At 44.3% G+C, this 17,485-nt stretch overlaps 1 protein-coding gene across 2 annotated transcripts in view; it reads left to right on the forward strand.

The window, feature by feature from the left end:
- Window positions 1–17,485, forward strand: part of olfm2a (olfactomedin 2a) — a 43,238-nt gene that overhangs the window by 20,830 nt on the left and 4,923 nt on the right. The window contains exons 1-3 of one of the 2 annotated variants that reach the window (XM_085783950.1): window positions 561–1,015; window positions 10,316–10,465; window positions 15,134–15,289. In XM_085783950.1, coding sequence (XP_085640076.1) covers window positions 872–1,015; window positions 10,316–10,465; window positions 15,134–15,289 — 450 coding nt within the window. In that variant the 5' untranslated portion in view covers window positions 561–871. Of the gene's footprint in view, window positions 1–560; window positions 1,016–10,315; window positions 10,466–15,133; window positions 15,290–17,485 lie in introns of those variants that run through there. The other variant, XM_085783951.1, reaches the window with a different exon arrangement.

The raw sequence follows: 17,485 nt of genomic DNA on the forward strand, positions 1-17,485 counted from the left end.
CTCGCTCTCTCCCACATTAATACCTCCCTGAACCACCTGTCTGTCTCCCCTCTTGAGCAGCCAGCCAGCCACTAATCTATCTACCCACTGTTCTACATCTTTAGCCCTCCACCCAGTGCAGACAATGTGATGAGACTGCAGGACAAAGTCTACTGTGCCCTGACTGCTCTGGGTACACACACACACACACTCATGTCACATAACAACAGAGCACAGACCGGCACGCAGCTATGAGCTCCTCTGTGATCTGCACGCCTTGGAAACGTGTTTGCCCACACCAATATTTGAGTCATATAGGAAAAGCCAAATGTCAAAGGAAGACAGAGGGAAGGCAAAGAATGGATACGTGCATTCAAAACAGGACTGGCAAGAACAGAGCAGAGGCTGATTGGGAGGGGATGAGACACAGAGCCAGCCAATGCGCAGCTCTGCATCTTGAGGAAAAGAGAGAGGGGGGGTGGGGTGAGAGAGGGGGCGAGAGAGAGAAAGGGAGAGATAAGGGGAGAGTGAGGAAGTGAGAGAGATGGAGAAAGAGAGAGAGAGAGAGAGAGGGAGGTAGGGAGGGAGGGGGTGAGGCTGAGGCAGTCACTCTGAGAGGGAAGATTCCAGCGTGATGCTGTTGGATGTGAGCTGCTCTCCTCTAACCGGTCTCTGGCTGTCCCTTTGACTGAGCCAGTGGTGTGTGAGTCTGGTAACTGTGCTTTACCAGCTCTGGGAGCTGCCGTACTCGGACCGCGGCACAGACTGACTGCCTGGTTCCCTGCTCAGGCTGTCTGGAGCAGAGTGGGCTTGACCGGAGCCGAGGTCCAGGGCAGGGCAGGGCAGGGCTGGCTGTAGGGCCGTTTGCGCCGGGGCCCCACAGGAAGCAAACATGAGCGTTCCTATGCTAAAGATTGGGGCGGTGCTCAGCACCATGGCCATGGTGACCAACTGGATGTCTCAGACTCTGCCCTCTCTGGTGGGACTCAACGGGACCACCGTCTCCAGAGGGGGCACCTCGGAGAGGATTGTCAGCGTGCGTATGACTTCCTCTGATTTTTTTTTCCAAGTGTCTGTGCACTCTACTTGTTCGTGCATGCTGTCGTTGTGAACGTATGAAAGGAAAAGAGGATGTGACAGATGAGAGATAGTGACACAGCAGAAGACACAGGGGGAAAGTGAAGACATAGGAAGAGTGTGACGTGAGTTAATGTGTGTACATGTATGTTTAACGACAGGAACAGCGGAGGGGCTTCAGAGGGGTTTACAGCTGGGAGTGGGACTGTGAGAGTCTGTCTCAAGAGATGTGTTGTATTAATAAGAGAGAAATGATGGAGGTAGACATGCATGTGAGAGCAATGACTCAACCAAGCGCGAATGATGCATATGTTGGTGTGAGAGCCACATTAAGTATAATGATGCTGAATTGTGGTGCTTGTGAGTGATGGTGAGAGGACGCAGTGTGGATGGCCGTGGTAAATCATATGTTTTTTGCCAGGGTGACGGGAGGTAGAGAGTCGTTCTGATTGATGCTCAGGCTGATCCCATCTGTCAGTCACCTCCAGGGTTGGGAAAGATGGTGCTCAGATACAGAGGTGATGGGGAAGACGGAGAGGTTGAGACAATGTTAGAGTTTGGAGCGTGACACATTTTCCTTCTCTCCGTTTTGCCTCTAATTCACCTCAGTCCTCCTCTTTTTATTGGTCCAGTTTTTGAAGGCTTCATATTCAAAAACTTTTTTGGAGACAAATAGAAAAGTTTTGTGTGGCATCCGTCCATCTGTTCCGGTGCACTAATGGGACGACAGACAGACTGAGAAATATCAGATACAGAAATGAATTTGACATTTCAGGCTCATCAGTGGTTAATGATCGCCTCTGCCTCTGTCCTGAGTGTGGTTTTATGGCACCTTCCCCATTAAGCAAATGCCCTGGTCTGCTGAAATGATTGAATGAAATTGGGTGTCCCGAGAGACCTGTGACCATCTGGATGTGTGTTTTTGTGTGCATGCGTGTTGGTGCATTACGTGCGTGTTTAAATATGTACTCGGAGCATGTTTAGGCATTCCTGTCTCGGGGGTGAAGGTCCATCTGTTTGAGGAAGGGTTTTATAATTTATAACGCTTCGTTAAAACGTCAATCCACTACTTTATGTTGCAGTGAGGCAATGTTTTTTTTCCCTTTGGAGAAAAAGGTGTCCGAGCAGAGTGTTACCTTTGTGAAAATGTCAGACATGTAGCTAAAAGCATTTGGCCCCAAAATTGTTTTTCTTTCTTTTTTTTATCTTTCCTACAACTTGTACAAATGCCAGCAGGGAAACCCAAGTACATGAAGTTCAAAGTAAAATCATAATCTAATCTATGTAACAATGTCAGGGAATGAGGCATACAGTATTTGAATTATTTACACCACTAAACTCTATAATCCTATTGAACGCCCACCTTTTCCTGGGGGGTATAGTCTACTACATGAATAAGCCATTCATTCATATCCCATAGTGTACCTGCCTGTTATGCTTACGGTCAAGGGGACTAAAATTATTGTGTCCCTTTTACCGTTTCCTGTATCTCTCTAATCAAGATGTAGTGACTGAAAGGTTTATCATTTGCATTTCAAATCACTGGATATAATATAATATCCGATATATTCTTTGTGACATCTTTCATTTACATCCAATGAAGGAGAAATGCTGCCACTGAAATTCATTTCATCAAAGTTTCATCAAAACTGATGAGCCAGTTTGATGGTGCCAAGAATTATTACAGTATAGCAGTCTCTTGTGATGGGGAATGCCTTCGCTTTGAGACGGGAATAATCTTCTCTCATAAACAATGACAGCGGATAAAACTTTAATGTAAAACCTCGCCTCAAAGTCCCATCACTATTAATGAGACATTTGCCTGTGATGATCTCACAAGCAGTCATGACTCACACAATGTTTAGAGCTCTAATCAAAGACAATCTAGCTACGGTCTTGTGACACTCGGGTGCTAGTGTGCCAGTGGCCATAGCATGGCTGCTCCCCATCCTGGCACCCATGCATGCTGCTGTGTCCCATATTCTCCCAGCTCAGAGCTCAGCTCAGAGCAGTCTGCTTCAATTGCTTTCTGTGCCTGTCTCTCTCTGTACCAGCTGATCCAAGAACACAGCTGACTGAGTTTTTATGGGCTTTGCTGCGATGGCACTGTGCACAACACTGCCTGGATGCTTGTACACATCTGGATAGTGCAAAACCATGTTTCTTAATGAGCGGAAGAAGCCCTGCAACCTTAACACAGCAACCGGCGTGGCTATACAATATGGTCAAGACAAGATAAGCTGCAAAGCTGCTAGGCTAAACACACACTCACACTCAGACACACACTTGTAAAATAAGAAAATAATCATTAATCTAAAAATCTGTATTATTTGTTAAAAAGTCTTCAGGTTGCTGTACAGGTATAGATACACCATGGACGACCTTAGGGGCTGTGAAGAAGTATAACGATTTAAAAGTGCTGAAATATTATGTGCTATTTTAAATACAATCTAGATAATAAGGTAGTGCAAATGGCAGGGCTAAAAACAGTTTATTTGCAGTTTTAAATCAATAACCATTGTCCTGTGCTCTGAAATAATTGTTGCAAATCACAGTTATACACCTCTCACAGCATTTCACACTGGTAAGGACGAGGACACACAGTCTGATTTTAGTGATCTTAAAGCAGAAGCAGCCATGTATTATCTTGGAAGATGAAATCCTCAGCCATCAGTTGTTGAATTTCTGTAATGTAATTTAGGGCGCTGTGGTCACCCTGCTAAACTGAACAAGAAACATAGAGTGGTCCAAGAACTGAGGCCTGCTGAGTCAAAGTGGGAAGTCCCCTGCTTTACAGTAATAAGACATAAACCACTTAACCACAGCACCTGCCCACTGACACTCTCAGTCTGGATTACACATTCAGTGGACACAGTGTTTAGGAGAAGGATTATCACGAATCACAAACCCTAACCAGTGTATATACTTGTAATTCCGAATAGAAAGATAGAACACAAGTGCGTGTGTGTGTGTGTGTGTGGTGACTCTCCCTTTGATATCTAAAATAAGAAAGCTGTGCGGCAGAAGAGTGAGAAAAACATTCTCACCATCAAAAGGCAGCATGGAACAACAAATGGCAGCGCACAAAGAGCCGGGGCTCAGGGTGTGATTGGGGTCACCCAGGCTCTGTCTGTCAGGATGCGAGACTGTAAACTTTATCGCATCCACTGTGCAATCCCATAAAGCATATTGTAAAGATTGATTCTTGGCTATGGATTAAAGATTAAACACTGCTGCAGAATTTTTATTTGAGCACTTTGCTTTTATGTTTATTGTGCTGCCTTCGACCAAAATTTATTCGAGTTCAGATCCTGACAGGTGTCCTCTGCTGCCTGGGTCAATGTGACAGAGTCTCAGAGAAAACCAGTCTTGTAATATAACTGTAAATTGTTTTGATACATTAACTAATTGTGTGACAGCCTGTGTACCAAGCGGTATTGATCGTAGGCTCTAAAGTTGTACAAGTAATCAGGCTTTTGACATGGTTGATTTGCCAGTTTGATGATCTCACAGTTCACACGCTTATGCAATCCATATTTTCCTCCAATGAAGCAATGACTGTGTTCTAACAGTTTATACAGTGTTTTCTCACACTAGTCGCCCTGCCACTCTCGCTTGCCTCCTCTATTTAGCACCAGCCGTGATAGAGCTATTTTGTCCCCGTCTAACAGCAGAGTGGAAACCAAATGCTTTTCACCAGGGGCACCTGGCAATGGTGATGGCAGCCTGCTCCAAAAAAAAAAGAAAGAAAAAAAAAGATAAAGCTGTGGCTTCTCACTTGTAAGTTTTGAGCACTGGTGAGTGTCTCACTTCTCCCAAGAGTTCTCCTGCTGAACGCCCCCAATTGAAAAAAATAAAAAACACTTGACACATCTGCCCACCCCCACTGTCACTCAAGTGTGATCCGGCTTGGAATGAGTGCGAGCCGCAGATGGAAAGTGAGCAGGACACCACGCAGGAGGAGTGGCAGTCATGGGAGTGATGGAGTGGGAGCGAGTGAGAGGCAGCAGGGAGGAGGAAGGAGGCAGCAGGGAGAGAGGCATGATGAGTTTATGAGTCATATTATTGACTGGCAACCATGCTGCGCTGATTGTGGTAATCGGTTTTCCTCGGGAGCAGGCGAGACCAGGGACTTCACTTGGAGTCTTCATCGAGTTGTATTTTAAAGGCCAGCAGCTGGCCTGTGCATTGAGGGTTGACTGATTGCTCATTTCAAGACCGCGGGTGTGTATTTGCATGTTTATCTGCGTGTGGCCAATTACAGAGATATCCAGCAAATATGAAAAAAATGAGATCTGATTCTTTGGCCGCAGCAGAGATAGAAGAGAGCTCGGTGTGGCAGGGACAGATGTTTCTACTTTGCTGGGGACAAACATTCAGAGAGTTATTGGCAGACATAAAGCACCACTCTGGAGAGAGGGAGAGTACAAGAAAGTGAAGCTGTACAATGTGGATAAACAAAGTTGGCACTGCAGGATGGAAACAGAAAAAGAGATGGATTACATACACAGTGCCTCTTAGCTTGTTATTGTGACTCCCAGACTGTTTTACCTTGATGCCTTCTTTCCTTTTCCTGTATACTGTATACAACTTCATCTGAGCCCTGCTCTAGCCCTGTCCATCCTCTGTAGTGTGGCCGTTTCTCAGATGTGACAAAGTGGCGGTCAGATCGCTCCCTCATCTTGGGACTCGAGCCCAATTCTGCCTGTTTGCCCCCCGTCGGCCTGCTGCTTATGAAAGTTATAATATACTTCCCGTCATGCTCATAAAGCAGGGAGCTGTAGATTTATGATCTCATTTAGCACTGGCTTTACAGCAGCCCGCTCCAGGGTCGGGCTAATGAAACGCCAGAGGAAGTCCATCCTGCAACTCTTGACAGTGATACCACCAGCTCAAATGTCTCAAATTGGATAATCCCTCTGAACTTGAGACATTAACAACACAATGGGGCTGAGCTGCTTCGCATCAAAGAGGATCATTTTGCATTTTGGTGATGGCACGAGCTGGTTAGTTTTCATTATGGTTGCTTTTAAACTTGTGAGTGACTGATGCTGATGATGTATTTGGGGGAATCTCTTGTCTGCCCTAAGTGAAGAGTAAAGAAATGTCGGGTTAGCATTTGATTCCCACTTTTTAGCTTAGTAATGGCTGCTCCCTCTTATCTCGTCTCTTCTTCCCCTTTCTCAGCAGACATTCAACTGAAGTTGTCATTCAGCATTGTATCTGGGCTGCGTTTGAACCAAGCTAGAGGAAATTAGAGCCATCTCTCTCTTCCCTGTCAGCCCTTTCTAAAACCACAACTCTTTCTTTTTTGCCCATCAGTGCATCAGTAACTCCCACTTTAATCAGTTTTCTACTGGGAAGGTGATGGGGGCCGGGGGGCGGGGGGACAACGACATGCCAGCAGAGGATCACAGTGGGGCTGTCAGATGTGATGTCATGGAAACAGAGGGAACCCAGAGGTTATGAAAAAAGGGCACAGCAGAAACCTTAAAGAGTCATTTTCGCTTTCGCGAACAAGCCCAATTGATTTTTCATCTCTCTGCGGTTTCCTGTTGTTTTCATTGCTGCTGTCTTCTTCCTTAATGGGCTTTTGCATGGCAGCCATGACTGCGACAGCTACAAATCTGGCACTTACGCATTCTCTTTCATCCCACACATCTAATGGATGAATTTCTGGGGCCGCGAAGAGAACACCTCCTCTCTCCTGAAACCACTGTCGTCTGTGTCTGGGAGGAGAGGATAATCCCTGAGACCTGAAGTGCTCCCAGCTAGCCGCCACTGATAGCATGATGATGATGATGATGATAGCACAGGTAATGATGTCAAAAGTACTCAAAGGCAACACTTTGAGGCCTGACCTACCTGCAGTATGCAAAGATACTACACTCTCTATTCCCCTCTGCATAATCTGAATATAATTCTGGATAACATTAGATATTGGGGAAGTTGTTTTTCCTACACTAATGAGATATCTGATCGGCTGCATGGTTTCACCACCATGTTCAATGAGCCAATGTCAATGACCTATTCATCACTGCAGAGAGAGAACTTAATCTTTTTACATAAATAAGCCAATATTCGAAAACACACACACACACGCACACGCGCACTTGCCCCCTGAGTGATAAGAACAGATCTCCCTGCATGCATATAGGGACAAAGCCAATTTACATTTAAGAATTACCTCCCCCCTTCCTGCTCTCTAAACTGCCACTGCGAGGAGAATGGGGAGGTTAACACAGGATGGATAGGTGGGTGGTAATGAAATTGGAACTGATTCAAATAAGCTCTTAATTTCAGCCCAGCATTTATGAAACATTAATGAAGAGAAGAGAGGATGTGTTGCTGCGAAAACTCCTCGGCTTGAGGAAAAAAGCTCACAAGGAGCACAGCACGAGTTAAAACTTGTTTAAAATATATATACAGTATATAAAAAAAGACAGAATTATGATAAAGGAGCTGGCACGCCTCCAATATCACTTTGTTGAAATTTGAACATATTGCTTATTACTGTCCACTATGTGATATATCATAAAGTTTTTTAAAAAGTTAGACACCAACTGTGGCTCCCTTTCAAGCTGATGGCAGTATGAAAAATTGATGCACACTTCTGCATTCGTTCGCAAGAATCTTTCCCAAGAATAAGCGAATATCTGGTGCGTAGGCAGGCTGCCCCCACATGTATGGATATAAGGTAATTTTATTGAAGGCGGGAGGCTGCACGCCCCCTCCAAGTGAGTAACTTAAGTGGATTCTGCACTTTGAGACAAGCTAACCTCCACCTGTTAACACCGCAGGATATCAGCTGTAATGAGAAGTCAGCTGGCCCCGCTGTGGCCTTACGATCCACTACCCTACACACCTCCACAGCACCGGAGCAGCCATATGCTCCACACAGATCTGTGGTAATCATGCACTACAGCTGCAGGGATTTTCAAACGAGCCCTCTGGAGGGTCGATGAAGTTTTAAACGCATGTCATGAAGCATGCATTATTAAACCCATGTAAATACTGTATGTTAAGCGTACACATATGAGCTGGTCCTGCATGTACATCAGCAGATATATACAGGCTTTAACAGAGATGAGCACACACACACACACACACATTATGTCCTACAATAAATCTTGACAGTGAGTGAGATGCAGGCAGGGAGGCAGACAGAGTGAAAAAAAAGTCACCCCCTCCCATCCTCCAGGCGATGGCAGAATCAAACAGAGAGTCAGATGCAGTTGAAAGAAACTGGAGGAGGTTTCGCTGTGGAGGCTTCCTTCTTTTGTTTTGTCTTAACTCCAGCTCTGGCCTCCGTGGGTGTCTGTCATTTCTCTACCGTACAGACTTCTGATGCTGGATTGCCTCAAAAAAAAAGGGAAAAAAAAACAACAGGAAGATGAATGATAAGAAAGGTGCTGACTGACAGAAAAAGTCACTGCAGCAGCCTGACTCAAAATGATCCAGAATAACGGTGAGATAATTTAGCCAGTGAGGTCCACTGTGAGTCATCATGTGCACCGCAGACATTCGGTTATACAGAAATGTAACTAATGCATGTGTGTAACAGTGTATGAATAGAAAACACGAATAGAATATTACTTCTTACTTGGTTTAATTAAATTTAGATTAATTTTAAAATTTTATGAGCCATGGGCATGGTTGTCATTATAACGTATAAGTTGCCCGTGTAGCTATATTCGATTTGCCACAAAGTCAGATTTAAACTCATCTCATTCTGTGATTGTGAGGGGGGTAAAAGAGAGGAAAACACAGCGAGTGCAGAAGAGGAAAAGAGGGAGAGAGAGAGAGAGCGAGAGAGGGGGTGGAGCGCCATGGGATTGGCAGGAGTGACGAGATGTGACAGTGAGCACATTGGCTCGCAGGGTGGTTGCTACTTTACACTCCAATCACACAGTCCCCGTGTCCCCCAAGACATTTTAATCTGATCCCACCGACCCGAGGAGACGAGACGAGAGCACAGCACAACAGGGCCGCGAGAAAAACGCAGGAGAGAGTGGCACAGAGCCGAACCACAAGATTTTATTTCCAGCCCTTTGCTTCCACTTATGTGGATGGGTCTTTAATTTCATCACCAAAATGGCCGCTCTGTCTCTCATTACATTTTGCCTTCTATGCTGAGTCTGTGTAGATGCAGTGTAAATGAATGACTGTCCTGGGCCAAGGCCTTTCTTTCCTTTATGTTCTTTTGGCCTGAACTGCATGTACATGTGTGTGTGTGTGTGTGTGTGTGTGGTGTGTGTGTGTGTGTGTGTGTGTGTGTGTGTGTGTGTGTGTGTGTGTGCGCACATGCCTGCGTGTACACACAGCACTACTTTTGATTGGATTAGTCAAGAGAGTCCTTTCAGCCTCGCCCCTCCTCCACTGGTCACGGGCAGCATTATCGATCCCGAACAGCTCCATTTCCTCTCTACGTCCAAACTTATTAGATGCTCTGCTTTCACGCAGCCTGGCCTGATCCCTCCTTCTTCCTCTTGTCTTTGAACTCCCCCCATTTTCCTCCCATTTGTCTTTGTCTTTTCTTCGCTCAACGTCGAGCCCTAACTCAATCTCTGTCGTGCTGTTGCGTTTTTCATCCCTTTGTGTATTTTCCACTAATGTTCTTGTCTTATCTCAATCTGTGCCCATTTCTGCTTATTCTCTCTCTCTCTCTCTCTCTCTCTCTCTCACTCTCTCTCTCTCTTCCATCTTTTATCGGACTCCCCCCCATCCTTCATCACCGTCGTCCGGTGTCTTTACTGCTGCGAGCACTACCTCGGTCGATCTCGGGTTTATCTTTCTTTCTGTCTGTTGCTCCCCAGTTAATACTAAAATTAGACAGCAAGTGATTTTTATTAGTCGGAGGGATCAATTGCCATTAATTGCCTTTGGGAAGAGTAACTTTTGACAGGGTTGCAAGAGAGAAAGGGGATGCCATGGAGAAATTATGACTCTGCTACTAAGTTATGGTGACAGAATGGGCACAACTAATCATGATATGGAATGCATTAAGGAGTCTCTTTTCCTCCAAACATTTTCTTCTGCACTTTCAAGTGTTAGATAAATGTATTAGTTTAGAAATGTTTTATAGGGTGGGACACTTTTCAGATTACTGTTGATACATGGTGGCAGAATAAAATATCTTGTCTGCCCTCATGCATTTTGAAAAGCCTGCTTAGAAGTGGCGTAGATAAACAACAGCAGACAGAAACTACCACTCTCTCCGCTTGGTCTAAGATGTAACATGTCTGTGTGTTTTCTGCAGGCGCTGTACCCGAGCCCAGAGGAGGGCTGGCAGATCTACAGCTCGGCGCAGGACGCAGATGGGAAGTGTATCTGTACCGTGGTCGCACCGGCCCAGAACATGTGTAACCGCGACCCACGCAGCAGGCAGCTTCGCCAGCTCATGGAGAAGGTGACAGCTGTCAATGAGACACTCACTCTGAGACACGACTGTTGTACCCACGCAGACACACAAACACAAAGCCGACTCAGCTCAACGTCTGGCACGGTGTCTCACATAGAGACTGCTGAAGTGAAAATTCTTTTACTTCCTTTTAGCTCACAGTCGATCAGTCATGCAGATGCACACGGAGGTACTCACAAGACTGTTGCCATTATTGGTTGAACTATTCTCTTCTCAGCAAGTTGCTTAAAGTGAGCGGAGCATGAATCCCCTTAATAGGAGGAATGTCTTGAATTTACCCATGAAATTGGATTCATTGGGCCTTAGACTTTTAATGTTTCTTTTTATAAATATAAATCCATTAGATAAGAATTAAGAAAGCGAACCGTTTCACAAATCACTGAAGATATCAAGTGCTGTGTTTGCTTTGTTACACACTAAATGCTGCATTCACACTTCATTGAATATTTACTAGAAAAATATTAGTAAACACCATTTTGTGTACATACTTGTGTCATGTACAGCAAGTAAGTTTAATGTCACAACACGCACAAAACCCTCCCGCAGCCAGACGATAAGTCTATGTGTTTAGTATTTGCATGGAGTAGAGTGTTGTTTGCAGTGTATGCAAATGTATTTCCCTGCTAGTGTCTTGTGCATAAACACACACAGATCAGGGGTGAGAGAGCAGGGGGGAGAGGACCTCCACTCACAGCTGCTGGTTGACTCCTGATCTGCAACTGCATTGATTTGCAGGCACTACATCAGTGTTGGTGCCATACCTACGTACCTGTTGTACCTAACTTAACAAGAAAAACCTGAGAATAGCTTTCAATAGCCAGACTGTCAAGCTGCTGGCTTGCTTTTCTTTTCTTTTCTTTTTTTTTGGGGGGGGGGGGGGGGGGGCATTCGAAAACAACAAATGGGCAAATGAGTCGCTTGATCTACAGAGCGAGTGGAAACCTGGGAGCTGAGAAAGAGAGGAAAGTGGGTAAGACAGGAGGGGCTGACATTGATGTGGTCTTGTGAGGAGAAGTGGTGGTAAATTGAGATGCTGAATAGGCTCTGAGGCCCTGATGGATCAATGGGATACCTGGATTCACATATTGCATTCATTCTCCGTGAAGTTTGCCTTCTCCCCTGACAGTCCTCTGTCTGCCTATTTCAAGAACACATTCATGCCAACCAAATCCACACACATTCACATTCTAAAAGAAACATACTCTCAGTCTGACATAGAAAGAATATTCTGGGAGAAACAGTCAAACATGATCGAGTTATTCAGAGAAACTGACTGTGTTCAGCTGGATATGTGTATGGCTGTGTGGATGCACTGTTTCTTTTAATAGCTCCAACACTGTTTCTGTAGAATCAAAAGTACAAGGACATCCAGTCCGTTACCAGCTTGATGACAGTTTGTGTGTTGTAGATTATAACAATGCTGAATTCCCCATACTGTATGCCTATAGAGCACAGCACAGTACATGCTAATACATCCATATGAACACAGGTCCAGTTATAGTTCATCTTTGAACCTGCAGAGGATATCAGACTATCAGCTATATCTGTGTTTGTTCTAATTAATACTGTAAAGTCATAACGCAAAACTAGATTTTAAAAAAAAACAACCACCAGCATGAACATTTTTTGGCTTACTTATTTTGATTGATGTAATTTGCTGCTCATTGATATTTTCTCATTGGCTCCTCCACTAGAGAGATTGTATGAGCTTTCGGCATTGCAAGGTCTCTGTGGTGAACAGAGCCTTTCTTGCAGAAGCAGGCCCAACACATGGGTGGGTGTGGATGTAAAATGTAAAATGCAGGTGAATATCAGGTTCACCTGATGAATCTGCTCCTTCCTGCAAGAAAAAAAGTTTATATCTTCTCAGCAAGAATCCGTAAAACTTTACAGTGATAATGTTTAAATATAAATGTCATCTTGAGAGAGAAACCACTCCCTAACTACTGCCCAAAGCTATCAAAGTATGCTATCTGTTAAATCAGAGAGGTGTAAATATAGACAGAGTTTTATGGGCAGAGTGTGCTGCTGCATGGTCTTACACATCATCCTTTATAAAGCTGCACAACACATAAATAAGACCTCAGAAATCATCACCTCGCTGACACAGTCTCAACAAAAACTGAATATTATAATGTATGCAAATATATTGACTGTGTGGGTGTTCATGTTACTGTGTCTACCTTCTGAACATGCACAGAGCCTATGGCTTCCCCGTCTAATATAGTCCTGAGCCCAGCCTAATGAGGACACCTGGGGTCAGCCTTATTTGAGTTGCACACAAGTGAAAGCCACAAGTTAAAAGACCGTGTGAGTCTGAGTGTGTGTCCACATAATAGCATCACACCAACTAAGACGTTCTCATTTGAACCCAGAGCATGTGGGGAATTATTCGAGAAGACTGGATCCACAAAGGCTCTGCCTGACACAGAAAGCCAAGGATACGCTAACAATGTCAAATCCGCCCTCTGTTCAAAGAATGTAAAGTAGCGTGCAAAAGGTTCTATTCAGCTTTCTGCAAAGCCGAACAAAATGGCATCAGAAGCAGAGCTGACCCCGACCCTGAAGGACGGTGGTGTGAGAACGCTCGCGGCACAAACTTTTGAACACCTCGTCACCCTCCGACCTCTGTCTGGCTGACTAGGCTGGGATGGGATAAAATAAGATAGGAGGGCACAGTCAGGCGTGCGTGCGTGCACACAAACAAGCTTTAAGATTTGGTACAGGGTGAGTCATCACGCTGGACATGAGGCAAACGCACTCACGACTGATTGGGTCCTGGGGAGTGTGAGGGTGAGGGGGCATCTTATGTGACCCGAAGTAAGCGTGAAATCCACAGTGTGTGTGTGTGTTTGTATCAGTTACCACAGCTTAGAGGACTCCTACCACCGCAGCCTTGAAGGGTGGTGTCACCACATTTGTTTAGACTGCAGGCTAGAGGGACGGTTTGCATGTCCTCCCAACTGTTCTATCTCTACATCTGTCAGATAAGTTTTTAATTGGAGAGGAGAATATTTTCTGATCAAGCATTCCCTGGCTAGTTCATGGAGCATGTGGGAGATGAGTTGGGTATAGAAAACAGTAGGCTGGATGCAGAGTAATTGAGTGGGCTGTCAAAAAGTAGGCAAACAAGGCATTTGGTGCAAAACAGACTTCATTGCCAAACTGTGACCTTTGAGAGTTGGGACTCTTTTTGCTGGGTGTGTTCTGAATAAATATGTTCTGTCTGCGTTGGAGTTTATGTATGTTTGTGTGGGTTGTCGACGTGCATATCTACATGTAAGCCCCCCTATATGCACCAGAGCACCCGTAACATTTGTCAACGCTCAGATGATTTCTGGCCAGTTCAGCTCAGTGCAGCGAGCAGGAGATGAGGGGGTGTATGAAACAGTAGGCCGGTTATGCAGCAACAGAGTGGGCTGTCAAACAGTGAGCAAGCTGAGTACTTAGTAAAAATTAAATATAGTACAAAACAGAGCCGAGGTTCAGTAAACACCTACTTGACAGCATGTGTGCTCCTCCACATGATTTATGTTTGCATTACATTATATCTATCTATTAACTTGTGTACACTGTCATAATGATACTCTGGGCCTTTGCTGCATAATGTATGAATGTTGTGTTGAATGCGGTGTGCTTTTTTAAAAAAATCTATCTGTGCCTCTATAAACCTCACCTTTCATTGTTGCTTTTTTGTGGCTTTTGCACATTATTTGTTGCCCATTTACTCTGATTTAATACACGTGTTCTTCTGCATTACTTATTAAATGTCTCAGCCTACACATTTTATGCTTTACTCCATTTCTAAGTAATGCCTTTCGACTTTTTTAAAGTTATGCCTTTTTAAGCTCAGTCATGTACTATAAATACTGTTTAGTTCTGACACACTGCAGTAAAGTTTTATTGCCACTCTCCTATTGCCCATCTTTTTCTTTCTACAAGGTGGAGCTCAAGATTTTACTTCATAGTTCAATGCAAAGAGCAACACTGACTTAAGCTAATGTGATGTGAACCCGGTCTACTGTAATAACATTTGAATTGATTATTCATAAAAACACACCTGTGTGTGTATGAATTGGGATATATATACAGATGAGGAGCTGTAAAAGATGGATGCCTTCAGGAAAATTAATTCTTCTGATCTGCTTATCCGTGGCGCTGCAAGCCATCCCAGAGACACCTAAGAGCATTTCAGAGTTGTTTTAATTCATTTGACCACACGTGGAAGATCCATAGAAGCAGTGTCTAGAGTCTAGGAGGCTGCAGTCGAACTCAGACCTTCTCATGAGGTTGCTGTGTTAAAGTCAGAGCATGAGACTGAAAAAGCATCAGGTTGAGTTGGAAACGTTTGAAGAGCTGGCCCCGTTTTGTAGCACAGAACTGCCAAGCTCTTCATCAATGACTCTACTGATCATTTTTTCATAAAGATATTCAGTTTGATGTCAGAGGACAAGAACATCAACCAGGCAATATTCACAATACCAGTTTTTTGACAATAAGCAACACGTACAAGTTAATTAATCTATAATGGCTACTGAGGAATGTAGGTGAAAAACCACCTCTTTATATTTAGATCAACTCTAGAAATTATTAACATATGCAACCTGTGTGTCCTGTGGGTTTGGCGGTGTGTGTGCGTGTGTGTGACTTCAACAGGTTCAGAACATCAGCCAGTCAATGGAGGTGCTGGACCTGCGGACGTACAGAGATCTACAGTATGTAAGGAACACCGAGAGTCTAATGAAAGTGGTGGATGGGAAGCTGAAGGTGGCCTCTGAGAATCCCCGCAGTCTCAATCCGAAAGGCTTTCAGGTAATTGTCTGTCACCTCCGGCACAGTTCTGCCCGTGTGTGTGTTAACAAGTGGATGCAGATAACTGCTGGTTGTGGAGCTGCAGCTCTCCACGTGCACGCCAACTTTGCCAGATGCACTGCAATCTCCATCGCTCTTCGCAGACGATTAAATTTAGTATGTCTTTTGACAGACTGCAGACATAAGCACTGGTACACAAATTCAATTCCGCAACTGTCTCTGAGTCATTGAGTCACGCAGAGAGGAAATTCAAGCAAATTTACATGCATCTGAATTATTAAACCCCTGGACCTAGAAGAAGAGTGTTTTTCTCTGTATTCCTCTCCTTACATCCCTTCCTCTCTTTCTTTCCTCACTCTATACACTTAACATTCTGGTGTCTGCTCTTAGATAGCAGGCACATATATTCACATTTATCTCTACCTTATCTCTCTACAAGCTAAGACTCAGCTGCCATTATCAGCGGGCCTTTTTGTCTTCCTGTCAGAGGGCTGTCTGGCCCAGGCTCCCTCCATATTTCTCAAACTCTTCCAGATATTAGATAGACCATAAAATAGTTTGATTAAAAGATGCCCTGATAAATGCAAACTGTACTTTACTGCTGAAGCCATGCTCCAGCTCAGGAGCGAGCGTAGCTGCGTTATGCTTTCAGTGTGTTTTATGAACACTGTCCCAATGGAGGTAATGAAGATGTTTATGAAATTAGCCAATTCATCAGTGAAGCTGGCGATGGGAATATGCAGAATGGTGAGCATTATATTCCAGGACTTGTCTGAATGCAAATCCGCAATCCAATAATGAAAAAAAAAAATCTTTAAAAAAAAAAGAAAAGACGAAGCAAGGATTTGACCAGAGCAGGTTGGTTGATGAATGCACGCAGCTCAAAGTTGCCTATGGCAGAGCGTGGGAGATTAACGAGAGCAAATTTTCACGGCTTGAAAAGGGGAAAATGAGATTTATGATGTGGCGCCACAGGGCTGAGAGCTGCTCCATCACCAGATTTACGATAAACCTTAACAAGGAGGAAACAGCCCCTCCTGTGGCGGCCACACTTTACTGATACACTTATTTCTCTCTCTCTTGAGTCCTCTACCTTCCATGCAGGCAGCTCCGCTCTCCTGCTGCTTGCTGCACTTCTACCTGAGGACACATTGTTCTTTGCACTTCTAAACATATGATGAGTCACCGACTAAGTTTGTCCCGGCAGCACTCTTTTCCTTGCTGTAGGTGAAAACTGTATCATCAGAACTGGTGGTGGCTTTTCAGTCCACGCAAAAGCATTGTAAATCGAGATAAATCTGTACTACACGAGTTAAAGAAGTGGGAGGAAGCTTGATCACTACAGAGACAAAACAAGCAGGCGAATGAGAACATTCGATTTAAAGGGCATAAATATTGAGAGAAGGCGGCTGCAATCTAAGATATAGTCAAAGTCAACTTCCTGTGTGTTTTCCTGAAATATGAGGGAAAGAGATAATCATAGTAAATAATACCTTAGTGCAGTTCTACCATGAGTCTTGTGATAAATCCCAGTGCTGAAGTGAGAAACAGATCAACCCCCACCCAGCTACTGTATGAGCTGCTGACTGAGGCCTTGTCCATACGAGCCCGGGTATTTTTGAAACCGGAGTTTTGCTTCGCGTCCACACCAGTGGTGTAATAAAAACACTCCGTACACACGCAACCGTGAAATCCGCTACCAAGTGACGCAATGCACGTGTGGAAGGCTGTTTAAACCAATCAAAATACAGTGGAAACCGCTTGGATCAAAAGGCTTGGGAGGAATCATTTCTATACAAATGCTGTTTAAATAATTCGTTATCAAGAAATCCGCTTATAGTGTTCATTTTTGGTCATTTTATGGATGTAAACGTGCGCAAAAACCATTTCAAAACTACGTGTTATAGCTTTATTTCACAGACTCCAAGTCCAACAATTAAATATTAATTAATTTAATAAAAATGTAGCCTATTTATTTTATTTTCGACGATGTCCCTTTGACGTGCAGTGCTGCAGCAGCCTGCACATGTTGCTGCGCTGTGTCTTGACTCTTGTGCTGTGTGTTGTTGTGTGCTGTGTTGTTGTGCTGTGTGCGTCACCTGGCTGCTGAGCCACATGACTGTCGGTGCTTCGCAACTCTTTATCACTGGCTGTTGTGTTGTCTGTCAAAACATGTATGAATGAAACATCATATCC

Source organism: Trachurus japonicus, chromosome 8 (genome assembly GCF_045865225.1).
Source record: "Trachurus japonicus isolate A0001 chromosome 8, Traja_1.0".
Taxonomy (NCBI): Eukaryota; Metazoa; Chordata; class Actinopteri; order Carangiformes; family Carangidae; genus Trachurus; species Trachurus japonicus.